The sequence below is a fragment of the Drosophila montana genome, unplaced genomic scaffold (genome assembly GCF_035044405.1).
Source record: "Drosophila montana isolate Dmon_TW-CO22-7 unplaced genomic scaffold, ASM3504440v1 contig_3207_1, whole genome shotgun sequence".
Taxonomy (NCBI): domain Eukaryota; kingdom Metazoa; phylum Arthropoda; class Insecta; order Diptera; family Drosophilidae; genus Drosophila; species Drosophila montana.
The window spans coordinates 349,998-371,875 of NW_026998086.1; the positions used below are offsets into that span (position 1 = coordinate 349,998).

General features: G+C 44.4%; 9 protein-coding genes across 10 annotated transcripts in view; 2 read left to right on the top strand and 7 right to left on the bottom strand.

The window, feature by feature from the left end:
• blot (bloated tubules) overlaps positions 1-4,622 on the bottom strand; it is a 29,830-nt gene extending 25,208 nt beyond the window's left edge. The window contains exon 1 of the mRNA XM_064688358.1: positions 4,296-4,622. The gene's annotated coding sequence lies outside the window, so the exon portion shown is untranslated. The remainder of the gene's footprint in view (positions 1-4,295) is intronic.
• A 179-nt stretch (positions 4,623-4,801) lies between these two features.
• Positions 4,802-8,013, bottom strand: Sec3 (secretory 3). The gene is made up of 6 exons (XM_064688359.1): positions 7,232-8,013; positions 6,941-7,168; positions 6,431-6,880; positions 5,871-6,373; positions 5,298-5,805; positions 4,802-5,240 (listed from the first exon to the last, which is right to left on the bottom strand). Exons 1-6 carry the CDS (start codon positions 7,904-7,906, stop codon positions 4,893-4,895), a joined length of 2,712 nt encoding a protein of 903 aa, XP_064544429.1. The 5' UTR covers positions 7,907-8,013; the 3' UTR covers positions 4,802-4,892.
• A 25-nt stretch (positions 8,014-8,038) lies between these two features.
• Positions 8,039-8,777, top strand: LOC135432635 (uncharacterized). Its single transcript, XM_064688363.1, has 4 exons — positions 8,039-8,130; positions 8,204-8,254; positions 8,390-8,562; positions 8,624-8,777. Exons 2-4 carry the CDS (start codon positions 8,209-8,211, stop codon positions 8,678-8,680), a joined length of 276 nt encoding a protein of 91 aa, XP_064544433.1. The 5' UTR covers positions 8,039-8,130; positions 8,204-8,208; the 3' UTR covers positions 8,681-8,777.
• Polr3G (RNA polymerase III subunit G) lies at positions 8,771-9,657 on the bottom strand. Its single transcript, XM_064688362.1, has 3 exons — positions 9,415-9,657; positions 9,234-9,362; positions 8,771-9,168 (listed from the first exon to the last, which is right to left on the bottom strand). The coding sequence occupies exons 1-3, from the start codon at positions 9,562-9,564 to the stop codon at positions 8,800-8,802; spliced, it is 648 nt and encodes a 215-aa protein (XP_064544432.1). The 5' UTR covers positions 9,565-9,657; the 3' UTR covers positions 8,771-8,799.
• Positions 9,658-9,717: 60 nt separating this feature from the next.
• On the bottom strand, positions 9,718-11,101 carry Gorab (Golgin, RAB6 interacting). 2 transcript variants are annotated; one of them, XM_064688360.1, is made up of 3 exons: positions 10,941-11,101; positions 10,137-10,839; positions 9,718-10,074 (listed from the first exon to the last, which is right to left on the bottom strand). In XM_064688360.1, the coding sequence occupies exons 1-3, from the start codon at positions 11,026-11,028 to the stop codon at positions 9,870-9,872; spliced, it is 996 nt and encodes a 331-aa protein (XP_064544430.1). In that variant the 5' UTR covers positions 11,029-11,101; the 3' UTR covers positions 9,718-9,869. The 2 variants fall into 2 exon arrangements, with proteins under 2 accessions (XP_064544430.1, XP_064544431.1); XM_064688361.1 differs by having other exon boundaries at positions 9,832-10,067.
• A 97-nt stretch (positions 11,102-11,198) lies between these two features.
• Positions 11,199-16,363, bottom strand: Coq4 (Coenzyme Q4). Its single transcript, XM_064688296.1, has 5 exons — positions 16,237-16,363; positions 12,215-12,434; positions 11,957-12,161; positions 11,451-11,674; positions 11,199-11,368 (listed from the first exon to the last, which is right to left on the bottom strand). Exons 2-5 carry the CDS (start codon positions 12,430-12,432, stop codon positions 11,218-11,220), a joined length of 798 nt encoding a protein of 265 aa, XP_064544366.1. The 5' UTR covers positions 12,433-12,434; positions 16,237-16,363; the 3' UTR covers positions 11,199-11,217.
• On the bottom strand, positions 14,051-15,932 carry frc (fringe connection). The gene has a single exon (XM_064688295.1). It carries the CDS (start codon positions 15,618-15,620, stop codon positions 14,472-14,474), a length of 1,149 nt encoding a protein of 382 aa, XP_064544365.1. The 5' UTR covers positions 15,621-15,932; the 3' UTR covers positions 14,051-14,471.
• A 20-nt stretch (positions 16,364-16,383) lies between the features above and the next one.
• Positions 16,384-20,848, top strand: LOC135432589 (uncharacterized). The gene is made up of 6 exons (XM_064688293.1): positions 16,384-16,668; positions 16,726-16,870; positions 16,925-16,987; positions 18,894-18,953; positions 19,061-20,076; positions 20,144-20,848. The coding sequence occupies exons 1-6, from the start codon at positions 16,474-16,476 to the stop codon at positions 20,423-20,425; spliced, it is 1,761 nt and encodes a 586-aa protein (XP_064544363.1). The 5' UTR covers positions 16,384-16,473; the 3' UTR covers positions 20,426-20,848.
• LOC135432590 (uncharacterized) lies at positions 17,050-18,969 on the bottom strand. Its single transcript, XM_064688294.1, has one exon. It carries the CDS (start codon positions 18,830-18,832, stop codon positions 17,129-17,131), a length of 1,704 nt encoding a protein of 567 aa, XP_064544364.1. The 5' UTR covers positions 18,833-18,969; the 3' UTR covers positions 17,050-17,128.
• Positions 20,849-21,878: the final 1,030 nt, after the last annotated feature.

Below are 21,878 nucleotides of genomic sequence, written 5' to 3' on the forward strand. Positions count from 1 at the left end.
TATAGAGAGCCAGAGGCACAGAACCGGCAACCAAATTGCACCACTTTCAGGGCTGTGCGAGGTTCTGTGCCGTGCCGAGCTGCGCTGTGCGAGGCAGCCAGCCAAAGAGGGGCATCATTATCATTATCAAGACCATTATTTGCTGCAGTGTACCTTACCTTACTGACACCATAAATGGTCGCCAACAACAACAACTACTTTTTCGAGTTACTTTCAGGCTAGTTTTGGCTCGAAGCATTAACACCCATAGCTAGAGTTTGTCTGGAAACACGAGTCGGCCCTTCAGCACTGGCTGCCTTTGTATAGGCTTTGATTAATGCACTTTGACTAGTTCGTTGTTGTTGTTGTCGTTGTGATTGTGGTTATTCACATGGCTGGCATTTTGAGAACACAACAATAAGATTCACTGCCCCAGACGCTGTGTAAGCAGTATTATGTATAAGCCCATGTGCATATATTTAGTTAGTTAGCACTTGCCGTAACTTTTCTCGCTTGCTTTTTTTTATTTTTATTTTTTTATTTTTTGTTTATTTATTTTTGTGGGTCTTTGGAGTGACTTCATTTTCTCAGCAGCTGACATGCAACCCGCTTAATTTCTATTATCGTATAGCGCCATTGTTTCAAACAATGTGCACTGCACATTTCCACTGCATAATAAACCAGGCAAGCAAACCATATAATACTGTTTGTGTTTGCTCATACATGGCACACTTTGCACTGCATACGCTTTTAGGGTATGCTTTTTGATTACCAAATCCAAAATATGTTAAAAAGTTGTAGTGTCACGTATGTTGACGCCAACTACTTGAACTGCGATCAGCTGAAGCTACATAAATTTCGAGCTGGTCAGCGATTAGAGCCCAAGAACTTTGCGCTGGGATTTTAGCTGACCAAGGCAAATGACAATCACAAAACAACCAGTTTTGATTAGTCTAGTCTGTAAAAAAAATAGTCTTTCAAATAGCGGTCACTCGCTTTCATATGCAACAAAAACAGTGAAGCGGCCCACTGAAAATTGCATATTGGAATGGAAATGGAAATACCGCCCGCCCAGCAGACAGTTGCATTGCCAAATGCAAAAAGAAGTTCATTTTTTTATACATATCAAAAGAAGAAAGAAAAGTTCAGCACATAACTCACAACGAAATGCAAATACACTACACAATATAAAAAGAAACAAAATAACTTCTCCATAAATGTTACCAAGTCGATCAATCTTTGGCAGTCCAAAGTTTGGATACCCCTAAAGAATTATTTTTACGGACTTTCAGATATATCTCGCTGGAACCTTGAGAAAGCGAAAAATATTTCCAAACAAAAATTTATTTTTGAGCCTAACTATATAACTATATGATATATCAGAATGATGTTGATACGATTTCGATCAAGATATCTTAAAAAAGGAAAGAGTTGCTTCACAAACATCTTGACATAGTTGTACATACCCACGGCAAGTGTATAGAAAAGCTGAACAAGAAATAAGTGCCATATTTTGCTTCTAGGCTAAACTCAAAGTTAGCTTCATACCAAGTTCTTTGGCCAGCCGTTGCCATAAAGTGCAAAACAAAAGGCTGAAAGAAAAGTGTCTGAAGAGCGCTCATGACTCAGTTGAAGCCCACGAAGCCCACTAATGGCCCCCAAAGAGGTTACCCCACCGGTTACCAGTTACCAGTTGCCATGGGCAAAACTCGGGTTCGTCTATTCTTGGCAATGCAATATCTGAAATAGCGGCTCTGACAGCCCTCTGCAAATATGCATTACGAACGACACAGTCTATAGAGAATTCACAGCGGATATTGCACAGCCTTTTGGCGTTTCCTTTATCGTTGGGCAAACACAAATAATATACACACTTGATCGGAAAAGAAAAGCAAAAGTAAATATTATGCATTAGCGATAACAACACTTTGCACAAAAATCTTACAAATTAAATACAGTTTGTAAATAAGTAACTGCACAACCTTCAATTTGTCACGGTTAATAGAACGGATGAAATTACACACACAGTTTTATCGGCAGCTGAAAAAATGTGCAAATACTTTGCTAACATTTATCTTAAAGTATTTTGCCTTTTATTCAAACTAAAAAGTAATAAAATAATTATAAAAAGTTAATTTCTTAATGGTATAAAACATATATTTAAGCTTCTTGACTATTTTGTTGGGCTATCATCTCCATATAAGGAAGGATTTTCAAAACCCATAGATTTTAATAAGCGTACAGTGGAGATTCGACAAAGTAGTTAAAGGTTACAATTTTGAATTAAACAGAAAGATGATGTTTAAAATTTAAAGATAAGAACTTGCACAGGGATGGGTAATACCCACAACTACTCTTATATATTTTGGTAATTTCCGCAGACACACGACACTTGGTGTGCATGTACATATATATGTATGTTGGCATATATGTTCATGCATATAAAAATGTGTACAGATATACCCATTATCCTTAGCCAAATGAAGACCAAGTTAAGTGTAATATTAAAAAACTTAAGATGTTTATATGCATTTGAATGTAAATGTGTGTGTATGTGTTTAAGTATATGCGTGGGTGTATGTTTGCATGTACAAATGTATGCATGCACACATGTATGCATGTACACATGTATGCATGCACACATGTATACATGTACACATGTATGCATGCACACATGTATGCATGTACACATGTATGCATGTACACACGTATATTTATGGATGCATGCATGCATATATGTATTCTTGCACTTGTTTGGATATATGTTCGTATGTATGTGTGTATGTATATATGTATATTGCTTATGTTCGTGTGGGTGTGTATGTATGTCGGAATGCATGTACACTCGTATATATGTATACTATCTTATACAAATCACCGACAAACTTATCTGACCGCTGTAATTTGAATAAAACATATATTTAAATAGTGCTCTACTCTGCGATTCCCATGAGTTCTAGTAAGTCAAGCAGTTTTCAGGCTTTGATCAAGTGTTTTTATAAGTGTTAGTGATATTGGCAAGATGTGAATATGTATGGGTGTATGTGTATGGATGTTTGTATTTATGTATGTATATATGTATGTATGTATGTATGTGCGTATGTATGTAAGTATTTATGTATGTATGTTTGTATGTATGAATGCATGTATGTAGTTGTGAATGTATGCATGTAGTTATGTATGTATGTATGTTCATATGTATATAAGTATGTGCGTGTGACATATGTATGTATGAATGTAGTCGTATATATATGTATTTATGCGTATATATGTAATTATGTTTGTTTGTATGTATATACGTATGTATGCATGCATATATGTACATATGTACTTATGTGTTTGTTCCCTTATAAAATATCATATTCTAACTGTAATTTACTGTTTTTTTCAGAAATATGCATAAATGCGTTAAAGACTGCCTCCCTTCTACTAATTAATGGTGCGTTTGTGAATTTCTGGGTAAGTGCATTTATAAATATGTTCATATAATTAAGAATATACAACATTTAAGCAAGTCAGACCTGTGTTATTTAAATTTAAATATAATAATATATATAAGGCACTAATTAAAGAAGACGTTGAGTGCATTACAAATCCGATATTAATTTTTGATAACAGAAACAAGTATTTCTAGAAGGTCTAAAATACGACCGATCTCTGTATATTGCTGTACATGTATACGTATTTTTTGTGTTTTTTTTTTTGTAATTTAAACAATAATTTATTGCATTTTACCAGTTTCTCAAAACTCTAGTTTGACTTTATAAATCCCATTTATTATGAAGGCGCACGCATTTTTATGACACATAACCTTAAAGCTTTTATTTGTGAGTTTAACTTTATAACACACACATTTAAACCAAGTCCAAGTCTTGTGCACGTTCTTTTTTTTTCGTGGTAAGCAACTAATTAATGTTTATTGACCCGCGGGCGCATAGCGGAAGTGGAAAATGCATTGCAACAGCATTGAACTTGGCTAGTCTGTGCGGCCAATTGCCAAGTTGGACCTGCCAGCGGCTTATCAAGGTGGCCAGCTTTTAGCAAAATTTAAAATACAGTAACAACAACAACAACAATAACAAGGGTAACAGCAGCAGCAGCAACAACAACGGATGACCGCCAGAACAAACGAAACTTGAAGAACGGCAGAGCTATAGAAAGGAGGGGAAATACTCGTACTATGACGTTGTTGTTGCTGTCTGCGTGCATTTGTATGCAAACGAAAAATAAAGAACAGGAACACACACAAAAAAAAAAAGAAGCATGTGCATAAAAAATGCAAAGGCAACCAAAAACTTGTCGAACTGGTCGCTTACTTTGGAGTTGTGCTCGGGAGACCGCGATCAGGCAACGCCTGCGCCGCCTGCTATAGGGCAACGGGCGGGCAAACGTAAAGGATCGCGAGTGTAGGCCAAGCTGTAGGGCACTTTAGAACCAGTCACAGTCGGGCAATAAGTATATGCACCGCGTTTGCTGCCAATTTATGTGCGATAGTTGCGGCTTTTTCAATTATCATTTGCATATCACAAAACGCACACACACGCAAACGCAACGAGCGTAGACCGAAGAGTTGTCGAACAAAAAGCGAACTGTAAAAAAACCCGGTGAGAATCGAAGCGCTGACTAAGCAACCGCACGGAACGAGGCGCGCAAATTGACTGATGCGAAAAGTTGGTCTCAGAACAAGCGTCAACTGTTATGTGTGGCGCTCTCCCAGAGCTCGCTCTTGATCTGCCTCTCCATCTGCAGCTCACTCTCTCCCTCTCTTTCTCCCTTTCACTCTCTCGCACAGCTTTGAGCTGGCGCCGCCAAGAGTCAGCTGTTTAAATATGTGCGCGTATATTTTTGACTTAAAAAACACATCGCTTTAAATACTATTGCACTTAAAAGTAAAACTCCCGGGTAGCGCGCACTCAGTGAGAGCGCGCAATGTCGGAGAAGAAGGCGAGTATGTCCTGTATATTAAACTCCAGATTGATCATGGCGCCCGCATAGCATTTCTGTATGCGCTCCTCGAGATAATTGTACTGGGCTATGAACTCCTCCTGCATGGCATGCCACACCACCTGCAGCAGATTCTCCTCCTCGCACAGGTGCTTGTCCACCTTTTTGTAGAGGTTCTCCAGGCCCTTTTTCACCTCGCGCGCGGGATACTGGCTGATCACCTTGCGCAGCTCCTGCTTGGAGAAGGCCATTTGGTAGCTTATTTCGGTCTCCTTGACGCCCTGCGCCACTTTTTGTTGCACGCCCTCAAAGAATTGCTAGAATGGGCATAGGAGAGTATAGTAGGAAGCTATTAAATTGCTACACACACTTACGTTCAGCTTCTCCAGCGGTCTGCCGAAGTACTGCGTCACATATGCCTTGAGTGCATCGTTGTAGCGTAGTTTGGCCTCCTTCTTGAGCGCATCCAGGCCGGGCACCTTGAGCTGCGCCAGCAGAGCGTACATATGATGGTAATTTTCCATGCGCACCACCTGTGATGGCGTCTTTGGATGCTCCTGCGAGTGCATGCTGATGCCTTCGAATATGGCATTGACCAGCTGCAGGTACCATTTCTCCATATCGGTGCGACGATCCGACTTGCGGAAGATGCCCTCCGCCGTCTGTGCAAAGTTCTCAAAGTTCTCCACATACGGCAAAATGGCCTTTGAACGCTTGGGAAGCTTGGCCTCCTTTATGGACTGCAGCTGCTGCTGCATGAAGCGATCAAAGTTGCGCTTGACCTGCACCAAGGCCGAGGCGAAGGTCATGCTGAGAAAGGAATGTGTGTCCTGGGCGGACATGACGTGCTGCGTCAGTCGCACCAGCACATAAAGAGAATAGCTAGGGAAAGAGGGTCGATTAGTTGTATAGATGCTGGGTGTATATATGTACTATATGGGCCTTACAAGCTATCCACACGCTCAAAGCTCTGTATAAAGCTAACCAGCTCGGGCTCCAGACAGCCAAAGAGTCCCATCATCAGCTTGCGCACATCCTCATTGATTTGGCGATCAATGCGCTTTTGTGGGACTCCACCAGCGTCTGTGCTCGCGCTGGTGGGTGAGGCAGTTGAGGCGTTAAACGACTGCGACATTTCCATGCCCTTGTCCTTCTCCATGTCCAGCGTCGTTTGTGTGTTCTTCGATGTGGGACTTATCACATCCATTTGAAAGAAGTTAATGCAGAACAACTGTTCCTGCAAGGCAATCGGTTCCAGTTCGGCTAGCACCTTCTCCAGCAACGCATCGAAACGCACGCGATCTGCACTATCCACGCCGGGTCCCCATTGATCACGATTAATGCCCAGCGTGCCATAGGGAATTGTGGATACCGCAGACTTTCGCGACGAGGTGGACATGTCTAGATCTTCACGGGAGTTGCGCAGCTTGTCAGACACCTGCATCTTGGCCTGAAACGGGAAGACATTTTAAGGTCATGCTTTGCGGGGTTAAAGTTGAATTCTTACCAGGTTAAAGAAGTTTCTGACATCGCGATCATAGATCTTGCTCAGCGATGCCGTGTAGACACGCATCAGGCCGTCGTAGGTCTTACGATCCATAGCTTTTGACCAGTGCATCAGCTCCGTGTACGGCGTTAGCTCGCGGTGCACGTTGGAGTGGTTGGGCAGCGTCAGTTCGGTGCTGGTGACCGGCATGTCGCCAATTTCGTTGCCCAAATGTATGAAGAGGTTGTTCATGAAGCGGCTGACAGTGGCCGAAAACTTTTGTTTCCACTTCTCGAAGCGCTTGCGCTGATCTTGCACGGCTTCCAAGCGCAGCAGGGCAGGATCAATGTCGCTGTTCATGGCCTGCTGCAGACACTGCGCTGCCGCAATGGCTGCCTTGCGTCCGGCTGCGGTTTTCAAATCGGGCTCATCCAACGCCTGCTGTTGGCTATGAGGCAAGTCCAGTTGGCTCTAAAAAGCAACGGGAGTTGAGTTTAATTCGTAACCTTGGTAAATGCTTTTCATACATACAATAACTTTGTTAAGTTCTTTCATTAATTTGATATTGTTGTTGTTGGCGATTTCGATCATGGCATTCTTGCCGCCTATTTTCTCCATGGTCTCCTTGACGTGGCCCAGAATGTCCTCATAGGTATCCAGGCGCGTTTCAAACTTATCCGCCTCGGTTATAGCACTGTCTATGTGCTCCATCATTTTGAGCACCTTCTGCTCCGAGGCCAGCACACTTTGCATATTGGCCTGCAGGTAAATTAATAAGGATTAGCTTCGATTGAAGGTGCATTGCTTTCTAGAGCTACTTACGCCATCCAAATCATGCAGCTCTTTGGACAGTTGTTCAATAAATTGCTCCGCATCCTTAATGGCAAAGTCGCACTCCGAGAACAGTTTGCCCAGCTCGTTGGCCTCCTTATCGGTAAGCGCTGTAAACTCTTGCGCCTCCTCCTCGTCCTCCTCATCATCTGTATTTGCTGGCTTCTGAGTGGCATTTCCGGCTCCCGCACGTCCCGCTGCTATCTTCTCTGGTGACTTCTCAGACAGCCAAGCGCTGGGCACATTGCGAAACTCGGCTCGCGGTCCTCGCACAAACTTTTGTATCTGCCTGTTGAGCACGGCGAGAAAGTTCTGCCGCTCGTGCAAATTGAGAGCGTACCACTTGTATAGCTTTTCCAATTGGATGTCGAACTCGTGCGTTTCGAACTGCTCGTTGCGGCCATCGATCCACTTAATCTCGTCCAGCTGCCAGCTGCGCTTGCGTTTGTACTCACTGTCCCGCTGCTCGTACTGCTTGACCAGGCAGAGCGTGACCACCGGCACTGGGGGCGCTGTCGTCAGCACACAAAGGTAGCAGGCCCGCTTGTCTTTCTTTTTAAATGTCTTCGTCACCGTCACCACAGAGAGCAGGCGTTCCCCGCTGCCGTTGAAGAGCTCCTTTTGCAGTATGTGCTTGATGTTGGCCAAAGTGCCAATGGTTAGCATGGCTATGGAATGTTGGCAGCGGCTCGTTTGCAATTATTACAGTAATATAATTGTTTCCAAATTGAAGAACGCCTCCGCCAAAAACAGCTGTTCAATGAGCCAATGCGGCCAACTTCGCGCGAGTCGATAATTGCGTGCAGCCAACTTAGCGTGGGTTCACTATTGCTTAGTATTTTTGAGCTCTTCGAACACGGTCACACTAGTCGATACATAAGTAACTTTTGGTGAGTAGTTTTAACGCGAAGAAAATTTCGAAGATATAAAAACATATTTTGCACATTTTCGGCAACTTTGTAGCAATCATGTTGGTGAAACACATCGTCAAGCAGGGTCTGCTGTTCAGAAATGGTGAGTGCAAGTACTTAACACTCCGTTTGAGCTACATTTGCTAACCTTAAAACTTACATAATGTGATCAATGCACCGCTCCTGCGTCATGTCCACTGTTATTTATTGACTTCAAATTTGTGATCCCTTTCGGCAGCTGGTGCCATGTCGCGTGCCGCCTACCACGGCGGTGGCGACCACAAGCACTCCACCATGAACGACCTGCCCGTACCAGCTGGTGACTGGCAGGAGCAGCAGAGCCGCAACAACACCAAATACAATGCCGCCCTCTTGACTGGTATTTTGGTGCTGGCTGGCACCATTGGCTTTGTAAGTGGCAACGCATCCGCAGTGCTGGGAATGGTTAATAATAATGCATGGATTTTTATAGGTGAAATCTTCGGGCTTGATACATTTGAACTACAGCGCTCCCAGCAGCCTCGATTAGATTGTGGGCAAACAATCTGTTCACGTACATTGCAACTAATTATGTGTTAAATAAGCGTAAAGTGGAAAAATAGTAAATCACAAATCCAAACACTGTTTATCGGACTGTTTATTTTTTGTTTAATATACGGGACCATCGTCCATGTTGTCATCCTCCTCGTTGTAGGCTTCACCATTGTCGAAGTAATCGTTAGCATAGTCGTTCTCCTCGTCCATTTCATCGTCCAGCGCTGCTTCTGGATCTTCTGGCTCATCGTCATGCTCCGAGTCGCTTTCCTGCTTAACATCGTCGTTTTCGTTCTCCCCGCTGCTTTTCAATTCCTTCTGCTCCAACTGTTTCAATCTGTCTTCAATGTTTGTCTTCTTGGCTAACAGCTTGGGTCTGGGTTCTGCAGCGCGTCGCTTTCGACTCGATGTGTTCAGCTCCCGCGGCATCGCCTTGTAGTTGAACTCGGGTAGCGCCTTATGTTTCAGGCGTTCCAAAGCTTTCTGCAAGGGTTTAGGTATGGGCAATCTTAAGCTGATGTTTGTTTTAATAATCTATAGGCACCCACCTCACGCCAATCCTTAACACTTGTGTTCAGCTTCTCCTGGCTGGCTGAGATGATATAGTAGGGAGAGTCGCGCATGCGATTCAAAAAGTCTTCCTTCCAGAGCAGCTGATAGTTCTGTGAGGCAGTTGTCTAAACGATGATGTATATTAATGAGAGTATAATTTAAGTAATATTTGCTTACCTCTAAGGAAATTGGTTTATTGAGCAAAGGTGGAAACGTCGGAGGCGGCGCCGATTGGACTTGTGGCATATCTTTGCCCACACAGCCCAGCGCCTGCATCTGCTCAGCGGTGAGCGAGCCTGTTTTACCACCACGCCCACGTCCAGCCATTCTTTATATTTTGTTATATATTCTCAATTATAATGATTGTTTATGTTTTAAACCTCGCACGCGTTTATTTTGTCCACTGGCCGCCAGCTGGGTTACCAGGGCTGCAGCGTTCGCGTTTGGCGTTGCCAGTTTGTTCAAAAATAACAAGCAACATCATTTTGAACTACATTTAATTATTGAAATTTGCACTTTCTGCTTAAAACTAGAAAACTTAATATATATTTCTAAACATGCACACGCTAATATCAATGTTAATATCTAAACAAGTTTTGTTCTGTGCAAAGATTTGTAAAAATTCGCTATATTCAATTAATTTCTGGAGCTGGCTCGTCCTCAGTTGGCGCCAGGCCCACCTTTTGCATCAATTCCGTCAGCTTCTGTGCCTTGCGATCCTCATTGTGGGCTATAACCGTGCATAGATGTTCCGTCAGCAGCTCCTTCTTTTCGGATGCATTGTGCAGTTCCATTTTTGCTTTCAGAAATTGAGCCTCAATTCTTATATACTGTTTTCTGCCAATAAGCAGATCATTAGCCATAAATATTTCACATATTAAAAAAAATTTATAACTTACTCCACATTGGCAAAGTGAATGCAAGCATTGTCAATCTGTTTGCGCAGCAGAGCAACATCCACGGCAAGATCGCTTTCCAGCTTGGAGAGTTCGTGGCGTATCTCTTCGATTTTGCGCGATTCGGCTGCAGTTTTTTGCGTATGCTGCTCGATGGCTTGGTAGAGCAGTTGCTTCTTTTGCTTGTTCTGCTCCTGAATCATTTTGCGATGCTGCTCGAAATCCTTGAGCGAAATGCCCTTGAAGGGCGAGTCCGTGCTGAGCCTGTCGTCCGTTGAATCTTTGGTGCTGGGCAGTATGCTGGCATCATCGTCCGTGCTGCTTATCTTCAGAATTGAGCTGTCATCTGTCTGCTCGCTGTCGCCAGCTGCCGCATACGTGGCAGATCCCGCCCCGGGCGTAGATTTGCCATTGGTCGACGCCGTTTTCACGGAGCCACAATAGAGCGCCTCGACCAGTGAGTCAGACAAGCCGCGCTCCAAGTTAAGAGATTCTTCGTCGTTGTCGCCATCGCTTGGCGTGGGAGTGGGCGCTGTTTTTGGTTCCGGTTCTGTGGGCGTGGTTGTTCTCGATTTGGCCTTGACGGCAGCAACTTGTTGAGGCTTCTGCTGCGCTAGCTGCTGCTGCTTTCGCAATTGATCCGCCTGCCGGAAGATCTTATCCGGCATCCGTTTGATACCGGGCTGGTTTATGAGCGCTTTCTTTGCTATAAATATGCATGCATGCATGTATGTATAATAGCATTTGTTTTGTTTAGCTCACACACAAACAAACTTGGCAAAATCTTTAATAAGACTCGAAATTTACCTGCTTCGATATTAAGTCTATTGCCCGGTTTCGCTCCTGTTATTTTTAGTATCTCATCGTGGCTAAATCCATTAAATTTCTCAGCCATATTGTAAATATAATAAATAATTATCCATTAGCGCCTCACATCAACACATCAGCAAACCAAACACAGCAAACAGCGTTGCCACCCCGTTTTTACTGGCGATCGCTATTTATCGATAGCCAGCGATCGACTGCGCTCGATATGCCCGCTCAACCAGACGAAAAATAATCGAATTTAAAAAGAAAATATACTTTATTGCAATGGTTTAATGCCCAATTCGGCGCGTAACTCATGGATATTTTGCTCCCAGCGCTTCTCCCAATAGATGGGCATCAGTGGCTTCATACACTTGCCATTTTCAATGGCCCACGGCAAGTAGCGTTTCAAGTACTCTCGCCGCTGCCTGAAAGCAGATAAGAATTCGATTGTATTGTACTTTTCAATTAACCCTAGAAAGTCAGGTGAAGCTATAAAAAGTTACTTACCTGGGTCGCAATCGTACCGCTCCAAACACGGCGGCACCGTAGCACATTGGCAGGCCGGTATTCAAGGCCTCCACCCATTTGACCGCCACTTCGCACAGCATGTTTGTCGGCATGTCGAGTGCTGCGTGCACCAAATCATGACACTCGCGATATCGCGTCATTATATAGGCCAGCTTTGGGTCTTCGAGAAAGCGAACCTCCATGCGCGAATCAGGCGTCACTTTCTGTGAGGAGAAAAAATACAAATTTGCAAAATTTAAATCTGCAAACCTCACTTGAATTCATGAAAATCGCATAGAAGGGCGATAGAGAGAGTAAAGAGTCAATAGAATGTTTAACTCTATTACTAAACCATTTAAACTGAGCGTTGCGATTTAATAAATAATAATTAGTGTCTAGCTCATGAACTCATGCACACAGGCAGGCAGTTTTATATTGGGTCGAAGAGACCTTCTTCTGTCTCATATAAATAAATTTTGTGTAATCGCAAATAAGTGTCAACTTACGTTATCTTTGAGAAACTTGGCGTAGGTGGCACCAAATGTGTTCGGCGGCAGCGCCTCCAAAACCTTAAAATCAATGGTTTTGGTGTTGATGCGTGGCTTATCCTTCAGGATGCGTCGCCCCTCCTCGCTTGCCTGCATGCTGTCCAGAATATTCCACAGAGCAGACTCGCCCGTTGTCTCGCCCAGGCAGGCTATCATGTCGTGCCTGAAAAATGTCTATACCAAGTGCTCCTCGCTAATGCACGTATTCCCGCTCACCTGTGCGGATCCAGCAACGAGGCAATCGAGGAGCCGGCGCCGAGTAGCAGTCTTTGAAATGGTGTTATCTCTATGCGCTGCTTCAGGTAATCACGCTCAAAGGCGTCCAACTCCTCCGGCGGTAATGGTGGTGCCCCCACGGAAGCCACATAGCTGCGTCTGCTGGCCAGGCCCAGGGTCAAGCCACGCCGCCAGCTTTGCCAGCTGCGCTGCATCATTTCTGTTGGCAAAACATGGGTGAATGACGTTAACAATAGAAGCCGCCAGCAAGTGTACACACATCGTTGACCTCATCAGCAGCGCGGCGCTGACTAATTATGTATGTGTGACTCGGCTCCTAAGCGCGACCCTGAAGACTCAGTTCACAGTTTAAGCCGCGCTTGTACGTGGCTCCAATAATAGCCCCCCTTGAGCCAGAGCTTCAAGTAAACAATTTGTCTATACCAAGTCGAGAGATTCGTAAGTAAATATTGCCGCCCCACAACGGTTAAGGCTAAAGACTGAAGCAAATCTGGCAACCGGTTTTCTTTACTTTTATTTTATACTTTTTACTTTTGACTACCTTTGTTTATAAGCACAATTGAACCTTCAAAATGTGCTGAACCCGGGCAGCCGGCTGCCGCTTCTGTTCCTATTAGCTTTTATTTTTCATATTCTCGATGAGTAATTAAGACAATGAACACGTGAATCTTTTCTAAAATTGCCTAATACATTATTATATAGAAATTTAAACAAACATTCTCAGTTTAGTTATATTTAGACAAGATAAGAACTGCTGCATGCGAAGATAAGCGCGTAAAAGCTGAAGCTGAAAACTATTTGGAGTGTATACAAATGGGTTTTTTTTTATCAGCGCCGGTCTAAATTATGGGGGACTTGAGTTTCCGTTTCATCTGTTCAAACTACACAGACCGCCTCGGACTAGATTCTGTTTTAAGCAGAAGCAATAAAAGAATTCATAAACAAAAAAAATGTTTGTATATATATGACTGTTTGCGCGGGTTGATTGAATGATTGATTGACTGGTAATTGGGGCACAGCCTAAATCGTTAGAGCTAGAAAGTTATCTTTCTGAGAATAATTGCTTTTTGCGACGTTAGGGAACACTACAAAGAGGTATTGGGAAATTCCACCTGCTAGGTTGGTAAATTGGTGAAAAACAACGTAGGAAACTTTTGTGTTGCAATCTATTTACATTTTATATGTAATGCTAAACATATTTAAAGAGTCAAAACTAGAAAGGTATCTTTATGACAATAATTGCTTTTTGCGACGCTAGGGAACACTACAAAGAGGTATTGGGAAATTCCACCTGCTAGTTTGGTAAATTGGTGAAAAACAACGTAGGAAACTTTTGTGTTGCAATCTGTGACAAATTTCTGAGAAATAGAAAACATATTAGAAGAAACAACAAATGGGCAAAATTTGAAAATGGGCGAATTTGTGAAAACTCGAACACTACACGATCCGAAAAAAGGGGTAAAAAATTGTTGTATGAAGTTATTTTGTTAAAATTTCGAGTGATTTATGTGAATTGACAGTAAATTATAAATTGTATTTATCAATCCAATTTAGATCTAAACGAAAGAAAGTCGGAAAGCAACAACAAAATAGCTTATGACAAATAGAAGACATGTTTTTGAAACCCAAAAGAATAACAGGTAGCAAACATGAAAGTTGTTATATTTGTCTTAAATCTGTTCCAATTAGCCACAAAACAATTGACATACACAATTCTAACGAGCATATGCACTTACATGTGTCTCAGATCTTATCGTGGGGTCTATTGACTCGGCGGCAATCTTATCTTAAATTTACACCCGCAAATTTGAACACTTTGGTTACGTTTGTGGGTGTAATATCATACACACATATATATTTATATATATTTAATTAACTATTTATGTATGTGGAGGTTTTCGTCTGTGTTTCTTTTCAACTTATGACACTTTGATGCTTACACGCACATTAACATAATTGCGCGAGTGTGTGTGTGAGTGTTTTTGTGTGTGTGTGTGTGGCTGAGCAATTGCATATATAAATTTACAAAGACATTTAAATTACATAAGTGCTTATATATAAGTATATTTTTTTAAATACATAACTACATATGTACAGTTCAGAGTTTACAGTTAACAATGTGCTCCATTTTGTGTTGATCTCAAGTCGAATTCGCGATACTCTTTCTCTATGGGTACATAAAACATTTATGGCTTTGGCAGCAGTGCAAGCGACGCAGGCTCCTCTCTCCCAGAGACTAGACGTTCTCTCCCCGAGAGCTGGGCAGATTGGCTTGCTTGTCGGGCGCCTGTTTCCGCCGGAAGGTGACGTACGTGTAGAGCAGACTGGCCAGCACGCTAATGTTGATGCCAATGCAGTTCAGCCAGGAGAAGACATAGTCTCCGCCAATGAACATGCCCAAATATGTGACGCATATGTTTTTGAGGCACCCGACAATTGTGGTGGTCAACGCCGAATTGAACTGGGTGCAGAGTATTGTGCTGTAGGATAATATGAAGCCCATAACGCAGCTAAGCAGAAACTGTACAACAAACGCGGGATCGTTCCAGCTGCCAAAGTCCATGGCCTTCTGGAGATCGCCCGTCACATAGTTGAGCAGCAGGGCGGGCACAAACATGAACAGCGAATTGTAGAACATCAGGCCGTACTTGCCAATCTCGGAAGTGTCCAGTTTCTTCTTCACGAAAACGCCATTCGAGGCGGTCAGCGCATTGGTGATCATCACGTACGTATAGCCCTGCATGTTGAAGGACAGATCATCGGAGGCGGCTATCAAGGCGCCGCCAATCATGGCATAGACGCTGATCTGCACCGCCGTCGTGGGCCGCACGCCCAGTATTTTGAGCTCCAGCAACATGGTCATCAGTATGGAGAAACGGCGCAGAGCAGCGAACATCGGCAGGCTGAGCGCCTTGGTGCCGCCCAGGCCAAAGATCATGTTGAAGCCAAAGATCAGCGGCAGCGGAAAGATCTTGGCGAACGTATTGCGCTGCAGTGACGGATACGTGACCAGTTTGAGTCGTTTGCCCGCGCCTAGCACCACAATGCTGGCTGTCAGCTGGCCCAGGCTGAGGAATAGGAACGATGGGAAGTGGTATGACGTCAGAACCGTCTTGTTTACCACTGTTATCATGAACGAGGAGATGCCATAGAAGACGGCGCTGCCAACCTTCTTCACAAAGAGTGCAGCATCTGCCTCCTCTTTTTCCCTCTCCCTCTCTCTGTGGCTGGTACGCAGCTCCTTGGAGCCGACACTGGAGGCATTCAACAGGGCGCCATTGGACTTGCCGCCGTTGTCGTTGTCGCTGTCGTCGCTGTTGTTGCTGGCATCGAGCAGCGGCGCTAGATCTAGCGTTGTGCTGTTGCCACCACGCGGAATGCTCATTCTAATTGCTTTGTGCTGTGATTTTCTTTCCCCGTTCGTCAAACGTCAAATTATGCATGTAATGGGAGGGGGAGGCAGCTTTGTACGTTTGCACTGACCGTGTTTTATAAGTGCTTTTTATCACTATTCACGCTTGACATCGTATTACATATTGGGTTATTTTTTGGTTAAACACTTTAGTAAAGCGCACACATTGTTGTAGTTTTGTATCAGTAGTATTGTTTTCGCGGTGTCCGCTTAATAAAACGAAAAACTATTTTTACCGACGCGCTCTCACGACGTGCTCTCTCGCCTAGCAAATGAACATATGGCCAGCGGTGTGACCAAACTTAGTAAACTCAATAAATACCATTAAACATACATATGCCGAAAGACCAACAAAATACTACATGTGGCCATCTATAATAACAATAAATGTTGTTAAATGGTAATTATCTTACGAAATAGCTAAATAACACAGTTCTTGCTGTCAAAATGTTACTTCTAAAGCACGCATTTAAGGCAATTCAAGTAACATGGTCATTATTATCCAATTGCCAATATGTTACAAACGGCATGCCGGTTACGCATTACAATTACAACTAGTTACTTTACAAGATAGCTGTTTGCTACTTACTTGCGGTTACTTGATTATAATTTACACACGACTTGATTTGTACACAACTCAATCCAAAACACAATTTGATAAAGTTGTAATCTCAGCTGTTGCCACAGCAGTCTAGCAGCGGCGTCAACTTTGCCAATGAGAGTGGCAACTCTGGCCAAGCAGCTGTTTTTGGTTTTCGGAGTTTTTCACAAAAGTCAACATAAAGTTGATTTGATCTAATTTTATATTGGATTGCAATTTATCGACATGAGCAGCTCGAAAAAACGGGTTAGGAGCGATCAAATACCCAAGCCAATAACCATCAAGAAGGAGAAATCTGAGGAGGATCGCACACTTCAACCGATTTCCCATTACATCGATGACCGCCTCGAGCTGGTCAAACAAATCTTTGGCACACTGAAGCCAAAGACGATTATGAATCTGGCGCCAGAGTTTCTTAAGGTAGCATCATGAAAACAAATTAAGAGTAGCACAACTATAAAGCGTAATCCCTTGCAGGAAACCAGCTTGGATGAAATCGAGGAACTCTGCCTGAATGAGCTGCTTTGCGTATCTACCAAACGACTGAAGTCGATTATTGCAGACACGCGCTGTCCTACCGACACGGAAAGCTCAGAGGACTCGGATGTGGAGCACAAGAATGGTAAGCTAAGACTCCATTCTTACTTTGCATGTACTCAGATACATGTTCTTGCAGAACACATCTCGCTGGAGGAGATTTCGTCGGACAGCGATATTGGTGGCAGCGAGTCCCGTCGGGGTAAGTCCATGCACATATACTACACGGCCCAATCTTGGTTAGGAATATAATTGAAAACTACGTTATATACATTTAATTTTGATTTATCATAAGAAATGTTATCTGTACAACTGCACGTCATGAATTAATCTGCACACGGACTCATGTGCCATATTTGAATTTCTCGCAATTGAACACCGGTGCCACGTAGAAGGCGCGTAAGATGCACACATCTTCGCCGACGCCTAATACAATATTTTCCTCGTCCTCTTTGCCCACCTCCAAGGTGACCACAAAATCGCCCACCTCCAGGCAGCCCTTGCGACGCATATAATCCACCCCAAACTCAATGGGGCTATAGTTGCACTCATTGAGATCGGGCGTATATAAAACGGGATGAGTATTGCGCCGCAAATGCAGCGCACGGGCCAAATCGAATTTGCATTTAATTGTCAGTTCATCGTCATCATTGTTTAGCGGCATCATCATATAGACCGGGCAATAGATTTCCGAGCGCGCCAGAGCAACACTCGCATTCTCACACTTGGTGAACACAAATATCGCTTGGCACTCGATGGTGGCAATTGTTCGAATGATAAAGTTAACAATCGTCTGGTAGGAGGTCAGTATACTCTTGACTTGCTGCTGCGTCTGGACCACACCCACGCGATAGTCACGAATGGGCATAAGCTTTTTCACAATTAGAGGATACTTGTTGCACCACGGACTCTTCTGCATATGTATGGTGTCGATTTTCCAGAGGAACTCGTGCAGCTCAAAGCGCTTGAAGTCGTTGCAACGCTCCAGCGGCACAGTGCCAATGACAGGCTTTTTCTGACAGTGCGCAATGGGCAGGGCATCCTCCATGATGTAGTTGTACACGCAGCAATTCACATTGAACATGTCCGGTATCCAGATGTAGTCCAACAGCTTAATAATGCCAAGCAGATCCAGCATATTGTTGCGCACATACTCAAAGTCAATGCAGCCAATGAGCTTCATATCAAAGTCCGACATAATGGCCGTGCGGACAGCGCGCAGAAACGACTTGCAGCGTATCTTGGGTAGCACCACAAAGTTGGCTTTAAGCTCTGCGGCCGTTTGCAGGTCGGACAAGAATAGCTCTGGGTAGACTTCCGGTTGCAGGGCATGACACTGGCGCGGCAGCTCTATGAAATCGTACGAGGTCAGCAGACCCGCATCGATAATCAAAACGGCCAGCGCCTCGTTTAGCGTCTTGACCACACGGCAGCGCACTTCGCGTCCAATTAGCAGCACATCATTTAGCCGTATTGAGCTGAGGTAGGCGCGTAGATTGATGACGTAGACAATCTCACGGAAGCCAGCGTAGCGATAGGCTGGATTTGTGGTTAGCGTGACCACAGAGCCGCGTGCCAGCATTGTGGTGCAGTTGTTCCGTAAGCGACCCACACGACAACAGTCGCCGTTTATCTCTACGGCCAGGCCCGTGGCTGTCCTCAGTTCGCGCTCGTCCGCGTGTGCGGCTATGGCGATATTAAGTGTTTCCAGTATGGTGGCCAGTTCCTCTGGCTTAAAGGCCACCATGTCCACGTGGAAGGTGTAGGTGCCGTGCTCGAGCATGCGCCGCAGCTCATCGTGCGTCGTCTCCATGACCACTTTGGCCAGGAGGCCAATGTGATAGTAGCGACGCCTTCTACGCTTACGGGCATGCTTCTCGTGCGCGTCGCAAGCGGCCTTAAATTCGCGTAGTCTTTGTTCCAAGTCCTTTTGCCCATTGAGACGTATCGTAAACTTTTCGGGATCTACTTCACCTTCATGCTGTTGCTCTCCCTCCTCCTCTGTGTTCGTCAGGCTCACATTGTCTACTTCATCCGTCGCAGCCATGGCGTGCAGTCAATTTGAATTATAACTGAATGCTTTTGCTTTAATTTGAAAATTTTTACAGCTAAGAAATTGCGGAAATCAAGCGCTAAAAGAGCCGATAAAACCAATGAAAATAAGGAACGTAAGTTGAAAAAAATACAAAGCAAATACTGAATGGAAGCAACTGCCTACTATAACTAAAGCTATATACTTAAACGTTTCTATGTCTCCATTAACTCCATAAACCAGCGGGTGGACAAATCAGTGTTCTGGAGCTGCTCGAGCTGCAGGCACGTGCGCGTGCCATTCGCTCCCAACTGGCCATGGAACCCATTACAAAGATCGAGGTGAAGTCAGATGACGATGAGCAGATGTCAAAGAAGCAGCCAGACAAGGAGCGGCGCAGTCACAAGAGCTCCAATGCGAGCAAGCGAAAGTCCAGCGAGCAAGCCACCAAGGAGCATGCACAGAAACAAACAAATGGCAGCAAATCAAAGCAAGCCGCAGCTCCACAAAAGAAGATCAAGCTAAAGCGCAACTACCGCATCTCCACCAAGTCGACGGAGAAGGAGGATAAGCCAAAGCCCGCGCCCGCACCCGCGCCCGAGCCCGTCCAGGAACAGCACAAGTCACGTTCGGCCTCGCCGGATGTGATACCCATACCAGCGGAGCCGGAAACATTGCTCATAAGTGACAGCACCGATGATGAGAGCAAACAGCCGGAAACCGACAAGCAGCAGACGCAGGCAACAGCAACGGCAACAGCTGAGGTGCAGCCGGCACCTGCAGCACCCCCACAACCAGCTCCAGCTGAGGAAAGCGAGCCCGAGGAGGGAGAGGTGAGAGAGGAGAGCGAAATTGAAACTGAAACTCAGCCCGCAGCCAAAGTCGAGCAGGAGCAGGCAGCAGCATTGGAAGCTGATAAAGAAGTATTAGTGGTAATTGATGACGCTGCAATCGATGAAGACGCTCCAGCTGAAGAAGTTCCGGCAGCCACTGTGGAGTCCAATGTGACCGTGGCTGAGTCAGAGCGGCCGCTGAGCACGTCCGTCGTAGACGATGAGGATCAGAACGATGATATCATTTCCATAGGCGGTGATCTGGAACTGATTGAGGAGCTGGCCAAGGTGGAAGATGAGCCAGCTGTTAAGGTGAAGAGCGAGGCGCCCGAGAAGCTAGTCGAGCCGGATGAGGAGGACAACGATGTCATATCGCTAAACACAAGCGACGACGACCATGAGAAACTACAGGAAGCCAACTCGGAGGTAATATCCATAAGCCTATAAATATATATCAAATCTTAAACTAAAAGCATTTAAAATTCGTGAACAGTCGTGGCGTACACGCTACCTGAAGAGCTCCAAGGTTAGCCAGGTGCTGGCTGCCTCGCGGCTGGGCAAACGCGTGCGTGATAAAATCAAGAAATCGAATCGCGACCAAAAGCGCAACGACGCCAAGGAAGCCGGCGATGAGAAGACTTCACAGCAGCAGCAGCAACAACAACAACAGCAACAATTCACGTCCAAGCATGAGGATGGCTCCATGGAGCAATACCAGGAGGTTTTACAGCACCGGCAGCGCAAAAGTTCCAACGGCAGCAAGGGCGACAAATAAACGACTCGCAGCGATTTGTTATTGAAAAGTCGCTTAGTCGAATATTGCCTGGAGGCAAAATTATATAGCATATAATAAAAATAAACTCACATAAAATAACTACCAAGCGAACGCACAGAAAATTTGAATATTTCGTGTTAAGCGCATATTTGATTTTCCTCATGCATACCCTGTAAACAAAAGTTGTCAGTGGTCATGATAACTGTGCGCTTGCTGTGGACAAGAAATGCCTGATCTATTGTTCGCTCTAGGGTATGCTATATGCTATCAAGAGCAGATCAGTATTTATAAAACTTAGGGTATTCGCAGCGACTCTTTGCAAACTAAAATTCTTAATAATAAGAATTAGTTACTAAAGCATTTGTAAAATAAATTTATAGCATATAACAAATTGTATTTGTATTAAGCTACCTCTAAACCAGAGTATCTCGTGGTCGTGCACTCTCGACTCTGTTTAGTTATTTATTTTTTTGTGCGCTCGCGTTTTTAGTTTTGTTTATAGTTTAAAAGAAATGCGAAAACTATGCCTTGTCATTTCCGGCGTTCATTTGGGCCCCCCACAAAAAAAAATAGAAAACTTTTGCGGGAGGCGCCTTTAACGAGCCGCACGCTAAGCGCAGGTTACGCATACGCATTTGTATATGTATTTGTGGCAAGGATTGGAGGATTGGTTCAAAAATCATTACCCAATTTGTGGGCTGGTTTTTTTGCATTTGAAGTTAACCCAGTTTGGCCTTTGTCAGAGGACTTGACTTGGCATCAAGTTGTGCGGCTTACACTAACCACCCTCGCTTGCTGGGGGGGGGGGGGGGTGGGAGGCACAATATCATAATGTGTGTGTGTGTGTGACGAGCGTGTTGCACCATAAACGATGATTGTTTTATCAGAGACTGCGATATGTTGATAAAGTATATTAAAAAACTGTGGAGTGGCCAAGCCAAATAACTCTCTGAGAGTCGCTGCGACAGCGCATGTCCTCAGCGCTGAGGGTGTCGCACTCGCCTACATTTCATGTGTATGTGTGTGTGAGTGTGACTGTGTGTGTGTGTGTGCCTGCGAATCCATCAAGTGGGCGCGCTATATAAATCTATACATATAGACATATGAGTAGCTAATGCCAGTTGCAGCTCAATATTGTAAATGCTGCTAGAATCTATTCAAAAGCTGACAGCAGGCTCTGAAGTGGGCTAAAAAATATCTTAGAAATTTTGTAAAATTATAGGGTATGCTTGGCTAGCACATGTTTTTGGCCAGCACACGCCCACTGTAGCCCAACGCCCCCGCAACGAAAGTAAACAAAATAGCAACAGAGCGCCGCTTACCCATTCGAGTGGTGGTTGGGGGTTGGGGATGTTGGTGGTGTTGGTGGTGTTAGTGGTGCTGCTGCTGCTGGTGGTGGTTTTTTTTTTTTTTTTTGTTTTCTCCATAAACTCTCTCGTGCACTGGCTGCGCT

Coding starts and splice junctions, on each gene's coding strand:
- Sec3 (XM_064688359.1), bottom strand. CDS start 7,906: ATGCTAACCATTGGCACTTTGGCCAACATCAAGCACATACTGCAAAAG. Junction 6,374..6,430: donor TCAGAAACTTCTTTAACCTG/GTAAGAATTCAA, acceptor TTCCCGTTTCAG/GCCAAGATGCAGGTGTCTGA. Junction 5,806..5,870: donor TTTGAGCGTGTGGATAGCTT/GTAAGGCCCATA, acceptor CTCTTTCCCTAG/CTATTCTCTTTATGTGCTGG.
- LOC135432635 (XM_064688363.1), top strand. CDS start 8,209: ATGTTGGTGAAACACATCGTCAAGCAGGGTCTGCTGTTCAGAAATG. Junction 8,255..8,389: donor GGGTCTGCTGTTCAGAAATG/GTGAGTGCAAGT, acceptor CCCTTTCGGCAG/CTGGTGCCATGTCGCGTGCC. Junction 8,563..8,623: donor TGGCTGGCACCATTGGCTTT/GTAAGTGGCAAC, acceptor GGATTTTTATAG/GTGAAATCTTCGGGCTTGAT.
- Polr3G (XM_064688362.1), bottom strand. CDS start 9,564: ATGGCTGGACGTGGGCGTGGTGGTAAAACAGGCTCGCTCACCGCTGAG. Junction 9,363..9,414: donor ATAAACCAATTTCCTTAGAG/GTAAGCAAATAT, acceptor ATCATCGTTTAG/ACAACTGCCTCACAGAACTA. Junction 9,169..9,233: donor GTGTTAAGGATTGGCGTGAG/GTGGGTGCCTAT, acceptor AAACCCTTGCAG/AAAGCTTTGGAACGCCTGAA.
- Gorab (XM_064688360.1), bottom strand. CDS start 11,028: ATGGCTGAGAAATTTAATGGATTTAGCCACGATGAGATACTAAAAATA. Junction 10,840..10,940: donor TAGACTTAATATCGAAGCAG/GTAAATTTCGAG, acceptor GCATATTTATAG/CAAAGAAAGCGCTCATAAAC. Junction 10,075..10,136: donor ATTCACTTTGCCAATGTGGA/GTAAGTTATAAA, acceptor GCTTATTGGCAG/AAAACAGTATATAAGAATTG.
- Coq4 (XM_064688296.1), bottom strand. CDS start 12,432: ATGATGCAGCGCAGCTGGCAAAGCTGGCGGCGTGGCTTGACCCTGGGC. Junction 11,675..11,956: donor CCAAGTTTCTCAAAGATAAC/GTAAGTTGACAC, acceptor TTCTCCTCACAG/AAAGTGACGCCTGATTCGCG. Junction 11,369..11,450: donor GCGGTACGATTGCGACCCAG/GTAAGTAACTTT, acceptor ATCTGCTTTCAG/GCAGCGGCGAGAGTACTTGA.
- frc (XM_064688295.1), bottom strand. CDS start 15,620: ATGAGCATTCCGCGTGGTGGCAACAGCACAACGCTAGATCTAGCGCCG.
- LOC135432589 (XM_064688293.1), top strand. CDS start 16,474: ATGAGCAGCTCGAAAAAACGGGTTAGGAGCGATCAAATACCCAAGCCA. Junction 16,669..16,725: donor TGGCGCCAGAGTTTCTTAAG/GTAGCATCATGA, acceptor AATCCCTTGCAG/GAAACCAGCTTGGATGAAAT. Junction 18,954..19,060: donor AACCAATGAAAATAAGGAAC/GTAAGTTGAAAA, acceptor TCCATAAACCAG/CGGGTGGACAAATCAGTGTT.
- LOC135432590 (XM_064688294.1), bottom strand. CDS start 18,832: ATGGCTGCGACGGATGAAGTAGACAATGTGAGCCTGACGAACACAGAG.